The sequence below is a fragment of the Tachysurus fulvidraco genome, chromosome 1 (genome assembly GCF_022655615.1).
Source record: "Tachysurus fulvidraco isolate hzauxx_2018 chromosome 1, HZAU_PFXX_2.0, whole genome shotgun sequence".
Taxonomy (NCBI): Eukaryota; Metazoa; Chordata; class Actinopteri; order Siluriformes; family Bagridae; genus Tachysurus; species Tachysurus fulvidraco.
Window position 1 is genome coordinate 37,782,100 of NC_062518.1, and position 15,371 is coordinate 37,797,470.

The following is a 15,371-nucleotide window of genomic DNA, read 5'->3' on the forward strand; positions in this document are numbered from 1 at the left end:
ATTATGACTTTCATTTACCTGCATGTCCACTGCTCAAACATGCCCTCACATGAGCTTGCGCTCTCCCACAAACCCCCACGGCTGAGTCAAGTTATGTGACTCAAAGCTGACTAATACTTACATCTCTGATCTATCCAATAACCTGAGACTTGAGCAGCACGAACATTAAATCAGATGGTTTTTAAACCGTCGTCCTTGTTCAAGCATGCTAATTTATTCCCAAAACAAAAAAAAACAAAAAAAGGCTCACAGTATTCTCACAGTTCCCAGCTTATGCCATCTGCCTTGTAAATGTGGTGTAGAAAACAAAAATGTAACATGCTGCATCTTCATAAAATGATATTGTCAAAGGATGATGGAAACAGGTTTTTTTAAATAATTAACCACACAGGAAGCATATGTTCTGGACCATATTTACACCTCACTGGTTCATGTATCGTGAGGGCTAAACCGCAAAAGCACTGATGTGCATTTAAACCCAAAGCTACTTCACTTACTTAAGTCTGTGCTGCATTTTAGTCTGCTGTTATACAAGAGTGTCATTACTACAGCCCCCAAAAGGAACCATGTATAATTTATATATGTATTAGGATTTGGGGGGATTTAAGGTTTTAAGTGTAAAATGAGGCCAGGTTTGTGGATTAAGTGCCTGATGAAATGTCTGTAAATGTACTGGAGATCTCAGCAGTGGCAGACAAAGTAAAGTGCTTGGAGAAAGAAAGAAAAAAAGCCTAACCAACAGCGTAGTAAAGCCAAGCATGTAAGCTGTCTGGTGATGGACCTAACAGAACAAACCTGTTTACACCTAGTGTCTTCAATCAGCATGAACACAGTATTGAACAGAAACCCACAATCCTGCTAGTAACACATTTACAGTATCGTACAGTCTATCTGCTTGCAGCCTAAAAAAAAAAGAGGCTGATGAATGAGAAGAATGAGAGCAGGGAGGAAAGCGTGGATAAAAACAAGAGTACTCACTGCCCACGAGGTTGGCCAAGGAGGAGTCGAGGTCGTTGGCCAGCAGCTTGCCTCCTGTGTGTGGGGGCATCATGGGAGCCTGACTATAAGCTGGTAAATTGGGCTTCAATAAGTCTAGAGATTCGAACCCTGTGAGAAAGACAAGAGAGAGAGAGAAATGTTAAAAACCAATGATTGTTGGCATGTATAGGAGAAACACCTGTCTTTTTATTCTGAAAGAAATAATGCTGAAGAGCAAACTGACAGACAGACAAACAGAGAGCAGCAGAAGGTAGCAATATGTTTAGAATTGCTCAATACAGATGAGAAGGGTTATAAAAAAAAAAAAAAAAAAAAAACCCAACAAAAAAAATTAACACACCCACCACACAGCCATTACACCCACTTTTCCACAATGCAAGGCAGATGAACAGAGATGTTAGATGTTATTAAAACCTCCACTGAATGTGTGTTAAACACCAATCCTACAACTTACTTCTTCCAGAGTAAATTGTGTGCGTTTCTTCGAGGGTTATAATGTTGCATTGTTTTCCTGTTTCCTCAGTGCAGTAAAACTAAATAACATGACTTCTGAAACCAGGTCTCGGCTAATAGACTATACAAGGAACTGGGACGGTTTCTGTGGAGCTACAATTTTTTATGAGACTTGTGAGGAGTTCATAGCATCCCCCCATCCCCCAACAAATGGTTGACTTTATTGTTTTTAAAATATTCAATTCATATCCAGAACATGCATTATTTCTACAGTCTTCCTCATGCTTTTTCCATCATCATTCTTGCCTCTGGAGAGAAATCTAAATCTACATTAATGCTTCTTAAAAAGAAAAAAAAAATCAAAACAGATTTAGGTCTGTTACCTAAAAGCGCTATACAAATAAAATCGAAATTTGTCCATGGAGTTAGTGACCTACATCTGCTTGATAATGATTTATAGTTCAGGTAAAGCTTTTCAGCAGAAATTGTTTAGGAGTCTGGTGTATTGTCATCACTTGCTACTGAATTCCCTCTTCAGCAGCACTTTTTAGGTGGTAAAGTGCTATGGAGGGTAATTTGGCTCCTTGGCAGACTACACCGTCTCGTTTCCTGCCTTTGTGAAACTTGAAACAGGAAGTGACATGATAAATAAAACCATGTTATTCAGCACTTGACATGACGTGAAGCTCAGGCCGCTGTTTTGAGGAAGACTGAGATGCAGCTAGGTTTTATTGTGGCAGTCTGAGATGAATTGAACAGACTCCTGAGGTCCAGCTGAACAGCTGATTCATACAGCGACTGCTCACACGCTTGATTGCTGCTTTCCCATCTGTCAATTGTGCAGAGTAATTCAGCAAATCCTCCTGTAAACAATCCTCCGCAGCTATTCAGCTAATGGCACACATTGCAGAGGGAGTGAGAGGAAAATCAGGATATATGAGAGAGAGAGAGAGAGAGAGAGAGAGAGAGAGAGAGAGAGAGAGAGAGAGAGAAGACACTACCCGTTACGATTATGCCAACGGTTACTATTTGATACGATATATAATAATAAGTCATAAAAAAATATCATGTAATTATATCGGTATAAAAGGCAAATTATAAAATAAAATAAAGGTATGAAAGATAGAGGTCAGCAACAGTATGTTTGTACTTGGAATAAACTGCAGATCTCAAGTGGTTAAAGCTCTGGGTTGTTGATCAGAGTTCAAACCTCAGCACTGTTAAGCTGCCACTGTCGGGCCCTTGAGCAAGGCCCTTAACCCTCTCTGCTTTTTGTGTGCTGCATCATTACTGACCCTGTGTTCTGACTCCAACTTCCAAAGTTATGTATATGTTGGAAAAAAAAATAATTCACAGCACTGTAATGTATATATGAGACAAAATAAAGACTTCTATATTGTATTCTATATCTACAGTATATGTGCAGCTGTGATACTAAGGAGATCCGAAGTCCATGATCCTTACACCAATACAACATTTAAATGACTATATTACAATCACACCCCCAGTGTCACCCATATGAGGATGGGTTCCCCCTCGAGTCAGGTTCCTCTCAAGGTTTCTTCCTTTACCAATTTAAGAGAGTTTTTCCTTGCCACTGCTGCCTGAGTCACCTCAGACTTGCTCATAGGGGAATAAATACATACACACTGTGAACTATATATATATCTAATAATAATCTAGAATTTTTATTCTGTTAATTCTTATTTCTTTTATTATTCGTTATTTCCTTTATCATTAATTATGTTTACCTTCTGCTCTGTTTATGTTCTGTAAAGCTGCTTTGAGACAATGTCTATTGTAAAAAGCACTATACAAATAAACTTGAATTGAATACAGTGATGTATAATGCAACTGAATTAATAATATCTAGTGATTGATAAATATGGGGTAATACAGGAATATTGACAGGAACGTACTTCCATTCATTACTGTACCACAAATAAGGGCTCATGCTAAATGTAGTTACACTTCATGTCCAAATCATAAACATCCTGAGGATCAATCCTAAAGTCTGTGTCTGGAGTCACGTCTCTACTGAAATAAAGTCTTTGGATGAAATAAAGGTTAGCTGTCACTATGCTACTAAAGTTGAAACAGGCAACATTACAGTTCTAAACCTTGTCATGTTTAAGTCTAATGTTTAAGAATCGTTTTATATTTAGATAGCAATGATTCCTTATCACTTGATCTCGCATTTATTCTGCACTACTCTCTTACTTCTTTACACAGCTATTTTTTTTTTGTTGTTGTTATTTTTAATGTTATCTGATCTGTTTGTATTTTTACACCAAACCCTGTCAGAAGTAATATCGTGCTTGCTTTTGAGAACACATGCCATCTTTCTCATGCTTAACAGCTCTCTCAATAAGAGAAACAACAGTGCCACAGAAATCCATCTGGAATAAGATGACGACTGAAGAGGAGAAGGTGAAATATTACTCAGAAGGCTAAACTCTTGAGAGGGGGGGGGGGGGTGGATGGATAGAAGCTACTATAAAAATTCCATCAATCTGACTATCTGGCCTTGACAGCAGAGTTGAAAATAAAACTGCCTAAGTAAACTAAACACACATCCAATACAGTCTAGAACACGAGAGAGAGAGAGAGAGAGAGTCAGACTACTGTGGTTAGTGAGAGCTTTGAGGCATCTATCTGTGTTCTCCTGCTTTATGTGGATGAGCCCTGAAGTAAAAAGCATCTAACAGATGGAGAAATTGCGAGTCAGTAACCACTCTAATACCACACACACTCCAAACTGTTAACAAGTGTACGCCAGGAAAGGCACTATTTGTTCTGTTCCAGTAGTAGAAACAGAAAGGAGGGGGGGGGGGGCTCTGGAGCTCTGGACCTTTAATGTGAATGAATGTGCAGATATACCCGTGTTCCTAATAAAGTAAATAAGATATTTAGTTGATGTCTTTTCCTCACATACACAGAGATGAGGTGTGTTTAGAATAGGTGGGTGAATATTGTCTCTCTAGTTAAACAGTCAGCAGATGGAGGTGTATAACTCCACATTCCCCCTCTAGTGATGGGTTTTATTGCATGTCCACAGCTGCACGTGTGAAACCTGTGTATAAAAGCAGAAGGTAGATACTAAACTGACTATACAGAAACCTGAGGCCTAGGTAATAACACTTGAAGAGCACTTTAAAAATAGCAACAACAAAAAAACAGCAGAACCTTTCACAATTTCCTGCAGAATAGCGGTTTAGTTTGAGTTACAGCTCTGTTAAAGCAAGCACTTCACCCAGCTCCATTAAAGCACAACAGAGCAGAGAGGTTAGCTGAGCAGAAGGTTAAAGGTTATTCAGCTTGCTGATTCGTACAGCAGTGGGTTAGAAGCTTAAATAAGCTCTTTAGTTGGGATTTTACCAGCTGCTGGCTTCACATCTTTATTGGCACCTTGATTCCCAAACACTGCATCAAAATCTACATGCATGGTGGAAATTTGAGCAGCCTGCTGGGGAGCGCCGCTCTCTAGACCTGAGGACAAAATCACATGCATACACAAAACCTTAGTCCTGGCTCGTGCACTGGCTGAACGATCCACGCTGACCTTCTGAACATTAGTCCTGTGTTTATTGCTGCACATATCCAGGACCTGCAACCTTTCATGCTCTGATCTGATAAGAGTCATACGGACGCTTTAAAATTAAATTCTTCTTTTTGACTACATGAGATGTGATCGCTTAAACTAGAGCAGCTGTCAAGAAAGGGACTTACTTTATTCTTTGCGGTAATTAGCAGCTTTCTAAAATCAAATAAGCATATGAACTCATTAACAGATATTTTATGATACGGTGGCTATATCGTATACCATGCTGCTGTTGAATTCTTGATGCTGATTGGTCAGAAGAAATGAATAATAGAATTTTAATTTTACAGCACCTTTGTACGACCAAGGTCGAGTCCACAAGGCAAATCACTGGGGAGGGTTACAAACTAAAAATGTCTCTAAACTCTGTTTATGAAACTGTTTACATCTGATCTATTACAAGTCTTTTTTGCCTAATAATAACTGATAAAATGTGTCGTCTTTTTTAAGAAATAAAAATTGTAATCTTTGACAAATTGCTTTCGACGTGCAGTTAAAGGTAAATATTGAGTGCACAGACTAACCCCCAAGCTGTGACTGATCTTGAGTGCTATTCACAGCTGCAGATAGACATTAAATACATGAATACACTTTCCTGTTGCATGGTATCACAGGCTTTATTAGTGTAGTACATCATAGTGCCACTATGTTACGTACAAGTAGTCATCACTTCGCCTGCTGTCCAGTGAATCTTTTGTTTTAGCCCTTTTCTTCCACACACTGTGGAAACTGTTGGAAGTGAAGTCGTCTTGGGGACAATGTCCACATTTTAAAAGATATTCTTAAGGCAGGCCAGACGGATGAGTGCAGCTATTCAACACTAATAGTTAAATCACTTATACACTGTCAGAACTCCATTCGGTTCAGAAGAACAGACATTTAAGAATTTGTGCTGGGTGGTGGGGTAAGTATGAGAAAGGGAAGGTTGATAACCCTGAGTCTGAAACCTGACAATGCCACAACCACCTTTGGAGTACAAGTTCAACACTTAGGAGTTGAGGAGAACATTGCTGTACCGCTCTCTCTGGTCAATCAGAACAAAGCTCGTCAATCATGGACATGGGAGATTTTTCCTTTTGTAGAAGGTGGTTAATAGCACTTTACACCAAGTGTTCAGCATGAGTGGCAGGACAAAAAGGTGCATTTTACCTGTTGTGCATTAGGGAAGAGCTATCTAGTGGTTCTGGCAATGTGGGAAATTGTACTGACTAAAATTAGGAGAAATTATTTTTTTTTTAATTATTAAAATCTATTGAATTGAGAGGGGGAAAACAATCAGAGAGAGGGAGTCTTACCTCCCCAGGCACTGTTGGCTGTGGATATGGATGGATTACTCTGCACGGCAGGGATGAAGGCTGGCTGAAGGTCAAATAGGTTGCTGCTGATGTTTGGCATGCTGTGGGTAAGAAGCAGAGGCAAAGACAACCATTGTTAGGATATCATCTGATGTATTAGACACAAAGGCAGAATATAGACAGTGCTGTGGATAATGATGCTGTATGTGCTGTGTGTGTGTGTGTGTGCGTGCGTGTTCTAGACCTGTTGGTGACAGGGGCAGGGGTGGTGTTATGGTTGGCGAACAGATCCACTGCTGCACTGTGGTTGTTGGCACTGCTTGCAGCCTGAGTAGCAGGAGACACAGAGGGAGTCTGCATGCTAATCTCTTTCAGCCTCTGGTCCTACATACACACACAAACATTTTTATCACCTCACTTTTCAGACGGGGAGAAAAAAAAAAAGTGCAAAGCTACAAAGTCTTCAAACTGTGTCTGACAGCATGTGGTGTGCTGCTGACAGACTGCTGGAAAGAATCTAAATATACAGTAAACTATACTGCACCATTCACACTCCACTGAGGAGAGAGAGCAGGTTGGAAATGATTATTAAACTTGAATTACAAAGGAGTATTTCAGTACGTGTGTTTTTATATTAACAGATCCTGTAAATGGAAAATGGTAAAGCTTTTATTAGTCAACACAATATTTCCTCTAGGAACAGATTTCTTACCCGTATGATTATCTTACATTTACAGCATTTAGCAGACACCCTTATCCAGAGTGACTGCAGCTTGGTGGACCTGGGGTTTGAACCAATGACCTTCTGATCAGTAGCCCGACACCATAACCTTTGAACTACCACATCCCGTTATCTATTGCTTATTCGGTCATCTTGAAATCGCTCTTCTCCTCATGCAGTTATAGATTATGTTCAGTTCTTATAAAATATAGTAGAGTGCTATGGAGACTTACGTCTATAGATAAACTTTTAATGAAAGCATTATTATGGTGATGTGAGACAAGCTGCTATGACCGCAGCTTTACTGCGTTTATGTTTGAATGTATGCATGTATTAAATGCAAATTGAGCTACATTTCCTCCTATTTCCTGTGGACAAAATCATCAAATCAAAATGTGCAAATGCCTGAATGTTGTCAGGAGGAAGCAGATCAATTCAGCTTGGAAGAAACCATTCAGGCACAAATACATGACCAAAGCAATCAAAATGCAAAACTGATCCCACAACCACTACAAATGTCTGAGTTGATAATCCCACCCCAAACACAAACACACAAAACCAACCACACAACCTAACCTCTAGCAAAAACATATTATAACCTCTGAACACCACTGACCACAAAACCAAACCCTGTCTAGCTATGCAATATACCGCTGAGACCGGCTATATATCGTACTGAAGCAACACAGAATAACTGCCTTCATCTCACACACACACACCCAAATACAGCAGAGTGCAGAGTGTTTTACATACAAGGGTCTATATGGCTTATGAATGTCCTCCACAACGTGCGGAAGGACGCTGAAACCTAAAGCTGTGCCCATAAATTAAGTGACTAAGCAGACTTTTCCCCCTCCTCATCCACCGACACATGGTATAAATATGCATGTATGATGCAAAAAAAAAGTGCTGTTGCAGCATTTAAGTCACAGCACAGCTTGGGAAAAAATAAAAGTTTAGAATATTTTAGAAAAGGAACCTAAAGGACATCATGACGTCAAGTGGCGTTTGACCTCCAGACCAATCCCATCACACATGGCGAGAGATGGTGCGAGAGGACGGAGCACAGCGACGCTGTAAAATAGCCTGGTGAGTGTATTTAAGGAGATTTATAACATGCTGAATAGAAAATATGCTTTCATTAATATTCCTCATAGTGTAACTTGGATATTTTTGGAGACAGATGGTACACAACATCCCACTTTGAGTGCAGTTACACACAGTAACGCTACACAGGGAAAATCTCTTTACCTGCCTACAAACTACAGTCAAACAATCATCTGCATCATCAGAGTTCCTCCTCTTTATTTCAGCTTGTTTATTGAGTCTGGAGGAGAGAGAATACCTGGCTTCATCTCAGCGCAAAGTGTTCTAGTAAGTATTTATTCTGCTAAAAACAAACAAAAAAAAAAATCAAATGTACAAGCACCCGCATTAATTAATATCTATACAGTGATGCCTCGAGATACAAGTTTAATTCCTTCCGTGACCTTGCTTGTATCTCACATTGCTCGTATCTCAAAACAATTTTCCCTGTTTAAATTAATTGAAATCCCATTAATCCGTTCCAGCTCGCAAAATTCCACTCCAGTTGTTTTGTGTTTTGAATATGAAAAATGTACAGTACCTGTATTTATAAATGACAAATATTGTATAAAAACATACAGTAATAAAAGAGAACGTTAAAAAAAAATAAACTGGTTTAACTTTACGGAAGATGCGCACAGAGGTTGAGGGAGGAGTAAACAGGCAGAGGGGGAATTTTGTCTCGTACGTACATTTTCGTTTTCGTTCACTTACTCGCTACTGTACACTCTTAATGCTACTTTACACTTAAATAGAACGTAACTAAACTTCACTAAAATTAACGAACTTAAACCAAGCACCGCATTAGTTCTGGCAGACACGTCATCAAGCATGTTCCAGCTGTTAATCAGCTGTCCACGACACACACCAATCCAGTTACGAAATCCGTATTACCCGACAATTTAAATTCCCATTCATAGAGCCGCTCTAGCGCTTTGCTGCTGCCGCGATTTAAACTACCTCCTCCAACCCCGACTCCACCATGCCGGAACCAGTGTTCCTTGTACCAGCTTACGTCATAAATCTCCACATTTTTCTTTCTCTCCCTCTCTCTCCATTTAATTATCCATTCATTCATTTATTACTTCCCAAAAATGTGTAAGCGAGCATATCTAATACTATGCATGATTAGTGGTTCTGTTATACGGGGGTCTATTCTATTTTCAGAGCACACATGGTTGTTGAGGATCTTTGTTTCGGCGGCAGCTCAGATGCTCGTATCTCAAAAATTTGCTCATATATCAAGACAAAAAATTGGTCGGATCACAGCTCGTATCTCAAAAAATTCGTATGTCAATATACTCGTATCTCGAGGCATCACTGGTGTCATAAAAGGTAAAATACAGGACAGACTAATGCCAGTGGTCATCAAGGGGACTAGTTTAGACAGCTTCTCTGAACATCTGGCCAGTTCCAGGTACTATTCTGAGCCTCTAAATCCAGCTTATCTAAATGCAGAGTGCATTCCAGGACACATTCCAGGTGTCCTGAGGCGTGTGTGTGTGTGTGTGTGTGTGTGTGTGTGTGTGTGTGTGTGTGTGTGTGTGTGTGTGTGTTCCTTATTGGAAGACAAAGGAGTTTGGCTAACCTCAAGCCCCTCTCATCACCCAGGGCTAATAATTGCTGTGACAAGGACGTGTGGTGTAAACAAATGCGAGTGTGCGTGTGGTCCTACCTGACAGAAGGACAGCGTGTTCCCAGAGCGGCATTAAAAACGCCAAAGGAAGTGCTGAGCCCTTTTTTTTTTTTTTTAATCACACACTGATCTGTGAACATGTTCATCATTTCTCTTATCAGTAGCAGGAGCTTCTACACTTCACAGAAAAAAAAAAAGCTTGGGAAAGATCTGAACTACACTGCATATATATTTATCTCACTGTAAAGTTCCCACGTCATTCAGGCTTACTGAAATAAGCCCCAAACTATTGCCTACAAATAGAAATAGCATACGAATCGTAGGGCGATAAACAGTATTTGAAAGCTTACTGAGACTGTCCTAGCCTAACGTCCTGTAATATTATCCATGTGGCTGTCTACCTCGGTGTTCTGTCCTTGCTTGCCATAATCCTTTCAGTATAATCCGCTAGAGAAGTAAAGAACCTCTGCATAATTAACACGCTGATTAAACCATATTTAAAGGTTCCCAGGCAATACAGTGTGAAATATTACACTTTATTCCACATGCAGATAAGTCTAAATTAAATAGTGTGACAGAAATCGGATAAAAGTCTCACAGACTGACCTCCAGAAATGAGGAGTGTTTGGTAAAACGCTAATGAGCATAAATGATCGACATTTTCCTATCAGACTAGCTGTGCCTGATATCACCATTCAAGCAGAAAGAAACACTGGAGCAAATGGCAAGAAATGGGATTGTATAACCTGAAGTGTAGAAATAACGTCCAAATAGCATTACACAACACAACGATCGCAGTGAGTTACACCGCTATGCTCTGTTTGTTCATCGAATTCATGTTAGTGTACACAGACGAGAAGAGTTTAATATGGCAAAGCAAAAAAGACACAAAATGGAACCACAAAATAGATCAATTCTCTCTATATGTTATGAAAGCAATCATAGATTTAGAGTCTAAATGAATTCCATACATTGTTAAATATTTGAGACACATTTAGTTGTTGTTTTTTTTTATTTTTAATCCTCTATCTTTGCATAATCTTTTTGAAGAATACAGGACTGTGACTGATGATTGGTCAAGAGCACAATCAAGGAGTATATGTGCGAGGAGGATTGGAGGAGGGAAAGAAATTAAAATAAACAAAGACTAAACTGCTATACATTGTGATGCGTACTATGTTTGATGTAGACTTGTTACATCACACCATACACTAAGCTACCGCATCCCTCTACTAAGGTATGTGGTATTACTTACTGTGCTAAAGTGTTGGATTACTAATACCAGGTCCACCAAGATGCCACTGCTGGGCCCCTGAGCAAGGCCCTAAACCCTCAATTTCTCAGTTTTATGAAAATGAAAAAAAATGTAAAGTGGCTCATGATAAGGGTGTCTCACTCACTCACTCTCATATACTACCGCTTATCCGAACTATCTCGGGCGTCATCGGGCATCAAGGCAGGATACACCCTGGACGGAGTGCCAACCCATCGCAGGGCACACCCACTCTCATTCATACAAGGGTGTCTGTAAGCCGTAAATGTAAAACAAAGCACCCTGGATACTTTCAGCCTATAGCAGGTGGAGAATGGAGGTCCCAAGTCTGAACAACTAAATGCTATTTCTGAAGTTTCTTCCTGAGTCAGTGATCCTCCACCCCAGAACATTCAAAATCAATTCCTCACTTTGATTTGATATCTTATTATTAAAAGACAAATCAGACCACTGCTGTTCCCTGAAAGGTCAAAAACTACTCAAAGACCATAATAGTGAGTTTACATGCTAGCAAATTGTTTTGGTAAAGACTTTATGACGTATTTTAATAACAGTGTTTATAAACAGAACTGTGTAAGTGTGATTAACTCACAGGAATGCTGTAGCCCACCTTGAGAGCCTGCAGTCTGGCCTGCTCCTCCTCTAGAGCCTGCTGTTTCTCCTTCTCATCCACACGAGTGAAGGACATGCCGGTGTTGGAGAGAGACGAGACGGCGCTGGACAGAGTCGTGGCTCTACAGGGACACAACACACAAACACGCAGACAGGTAGACACAGACACACACAGATTGGACAGACACAGACACGAGGAAAAAGGTGAAATGTGGTTAGCGTCTTGGAGGAAGAGCAGGTGATTTATACAGATTGAATTACTAGTGAAGTGTGAGTGGAGTTATCTTACAGCTAATCACAGCACTCCATAATCAGATTGAACTCCTTCTTGCAGTAAAACTACACAGGAATCTCCCATTAAACCCTTGGATTAATTCTATTCCTGCTCACATCAAGCTCTGGGGGTGTTGAATAACACTCATACATTATGTCAACACTTGTACATCTGCAGTGTGATCTGTAAAGTAATCACACTTATGTACCAACTCCTTCTCATAGCTTAATGTTTCTGCAGTAAGGGCTAAAAAACACAGACTATTCCCAGCCATACTGTACTCTAATCCACGTTTAATAAGAAACACTTCATTATAGAGAATATATACTATATTTACTTCGTTTTCAGTAACAGTCAGTTTTTAAACAGTCTGAGATTAAGCGATCTGTATTTTTTTTTTTTTACTCTTTGTTTGGAAGAAGCTGCATTTTGTGTTTAATTAATTTGAAGAAAACAAGAGGCCGGTGAGAGGATGGCAATTTACAGCTGCTAGAATGCAAGCGAAGATTGTCGAACTTCTGTGACACCGGATTAATAACACACTTTGGGACCAGATTGTATATGCAAATCATCTTAAAAGTGCTGTGCTGCATGCAGTTGCTGTGATAAAAGATGTTGATTTTCCCACCCTGAGGCCAGTCTGATTATTTCTCAAGTGATTTAAACTTACTGTAGCGTTTAAATAGTGCATCTAATCCACAGCATTTTCCCATTTCTGTCACTGTACTGAACATTTAGTTCCTGAATGCTGATCTCAGATTAGTTCGCATAAGGAAACTTTCCGCCGATGAGTTTGAAGCTCAGCGCTATGGCGTACCTGCTGTCTGCAGAGAACTCTTTAGTCTTCTTGCCCTCCAGAGAGGCCAGGTGCTGCTCCAATGCCTCCAGCAGACTGCTGGGAGCCTGCAGAGAGACAAACAGCGTGAGAAGAGAAAGACTGTACGAGCAAGTGGGTGTACACAAAGAGCATTTGCTTTCTCTCAATATTACATGCTGATACAGCTATCCGTAAACCCATTCACTCACATGACACAGATAAAGACAGCCAGAAAGACAGAAAGAAAAGACATACACAGATGTCCTAGATCCTTCGAGTTCCATAGTATAAATCAATTTATAGGTAAAAAAAGAAAAAATTAATGATTGGTGCAAATCATCAAGACTTCCTTAAGAAGAATAGAACAGAAGTCTTTATTTCATCACATACATTACAGCACATCTTCACATATCCCATCTATGGAGGTTGGGGTCAGAGCATAGCAGAAGGGGTTAAAGACCTTGCTCAAGGGCCCAACAGGGGCTGCTTGGCAGTGATCTTCCAATCAACAACCCAGAGCCTTTAACCACTTCAGCCACCGCTGCCTCCTGCCCCTTTACTCCATCCATCCATGGAAAAGGATCAGCATAGGACCATCACAAATCAGACAAAACATCTGGTCCATGTTGGTCCCTGCTGCATTTATCGATGGATTAATGGGGTTTAAATTTGGAGTCTGACAACCTGCATAAGTGGTCGAAGACAAAACAAGCTCAACGCAAGCTCTTAGTTAAAACACAGCCTCTTGCATTGCTTCAACTGATTGTCTTTTTTCTTTTTTCCCTTTAAATTGATATCTATTAGAACCCATCAGTAGTGTCAAAAGAAAAGAACAAAAAGGGCAGACATTCAAACTATTGTTCTACGTTAGTAATATGGACTTTGTCGGTCATCCTTCAAAATCATAGAATTAGTGCCGATTCTCCAGATAAACACACCAACAAAAAAAAAAGGAACGTTCGGTCTGTCTTTCAACAGAGAGAAAGGGAGTGAAGAGAGATGTGAAGAATGTGAGAGATGAAAGAGTGAGACAGAGAGGAAGAGAGAGAGAACAGTGGAGTCAGTCAGGAAACAGGAACATTTCAGAAAATCGCTCCTAAAATTGTCACGTCAGCAGCACGAGGCATCTGCTAGGAGTTACTGCAACACACACAGATTTAGGAGGCAAATGTCACTAATACACAGTGGCATTTATTTTGAAAGACAGCCATATTCAGTTTCTCATGGTTAATCATGCAGTGCATCGTGTTTACCCTTTGCACTGATTTAATCTGCGGGACGTGTTTCGCAGCCAGAGAAGGCCGCTTCTGCCTCACCCTCAGGTAGCAGTTACAAATGACAACTTTCAGCAACTAAAACTCGGAGTTTAATAGTGGAATGTACACAGCCTTGGACTCGTTTAATTAGACTGTGTCAATGTTAGCTAAGGCAGTGTCCTCAGTGTCTGGCAGTTTAGGAGAAGAGCAATGACTCGGTGCCAACTTTCCACATCACATGGTTAATGTTTAAACTGCACTTCAGGCACCGAGGGATCTAAACGTTCTCTCTGAGCCGACTGGTGCTGCGTTTCAGTGCTGATTTGAACACCATGACAACGTCCCCTTGAGAGAATCCCTGCCACCGTCTTAAGGATCCTTCTGTTACTTTATCAGCTTGAGTGATGTTTGTTAGATGAGTCCTTAGAGGGGGAAAAGGATCAAGTCGACTTAATTGCAAACTTTAGAAGCAGAACTTTGATGGAAGGCACGGTAATTAAAGCTGTTTCCCTTGTCCAGGTGTTGCCTTGCAGCACTAAGATGCTATATATTTAAAATAAACAAGAGAATTATTACTTTCAGGCTCACAGGTTTACACAAGTGAACATTTTAGTATTAGATTCTATATTCTATTATGGAAGTGTATCCTACGTCATTTTTGGAAGGAGTCTCCAGTGTTAGCTGGAATTCTTTGTGTATTCTTAACTTAGACAGGAGTCATGAAGCTGGCAAACTTTACAAACCATCAGCAGTTGTTGTTCAACTACTTCCACAAGCCTTAAATAAACGTCTAACAAAAAGCATCAAGGATTACATTTCACTTTGTTAAACACCAGGACGATTTGTAAAATATATTTATTCACAGTACAGGAAAGACGCATGCATTTATAAGGCCTTGTTGTTCAAGTCACTGCTATATTGTTCAAGAGCTGTGCTCTTTTAAAAAGCACCTACTAACCAATCAGATCTGAGCTTTCACCGTGCTGAGGTCGAAAATGCAAGCAATGACTTCCTTGTTTCAGGAATGTTCTTACTCATTAAAATGTCACTAATCAGATCAGTATCATTTTAACACAACTGTTGATTATTTCCGATAGATAACAGCACGTCCTGGGTCATGTTTTAGCTCTCACTTCTTCCACGTAGCCGGGTACTAAATCTATACATCACTATATGGCTGGATATACAGGATATTAAACATTCTACTCGCCGATGCTGTTTGAACACTGCACTTGCTGCTGAAAACACACTGACTTTTCCACACAACCTTTCTCCCATTGAACAGCTTACATGTTGTAAGAGGAAGAAGAGGGTGAAAACACTGACCTGTGTGTGCACAGATGTGACT

General features: G+C 40.1%; 2 protein-coding genes across 8 annotated transcripts in view; both read right to left on the reverse strand.

Moving 5' to 3' along the window:
- The window catches only part of LOC113663171 (E3 ubiquitin-protein ligase TRIM39-like), a 537,569-nt gene that overhangs the window by 345,889 nt on the left and 176,309 nt on the right, over positions 1 to 15,371 (reverse strand). The gene's annotated exons all lie outside the window — the stretch shown is intronic.
- Positions 1 to 15,371, reverse strand: part of si:ch211-200p22.4 (phosphatidylinositol-binding clathrin assembly protein) — a 55,002-nt gene that overhangs the window by 9,694 nt on the left and 29,937 nt on the right. For 2 of the 7 annotated variants that reach the window (XM_027178358.2, XM_027178359.2), the window contains exons 9-14: positions 12,768 to 12,853; positions 11,657 to 11,798; positions 6,593 to 6,732; positions 6,349 to 6,449; positions 4,831 to 4,941; positions 979 to 1,107 (exon numbers count right to left, since the gene is read on the reverse strand). In XM_027178358.2, the coding sequence (XP_027034159.1) occupies positions 979 to 1,107; positions 4,831 to 4,941; positions 6,349 to 6,449; positions 6,593 to 6,732; positions 11,657 to 11,798; positions 12,768 to 12,853 (709 nt within the window). The remainder of the gene's footprint in view (positions 1 to 978; positions 1,108 to 4,830; positions 4,942 to 6,348; positions 6,450 to 6,592; positions 6,733 to 11,656; positions 11,799 to 12,767; positions 12,854 to 15,371) is intronic. The other 5 variants (XM_047815996.1, XM_027178364.2, XM_047815988.1 and 2 more) reach the window with 4 other exon arrangements.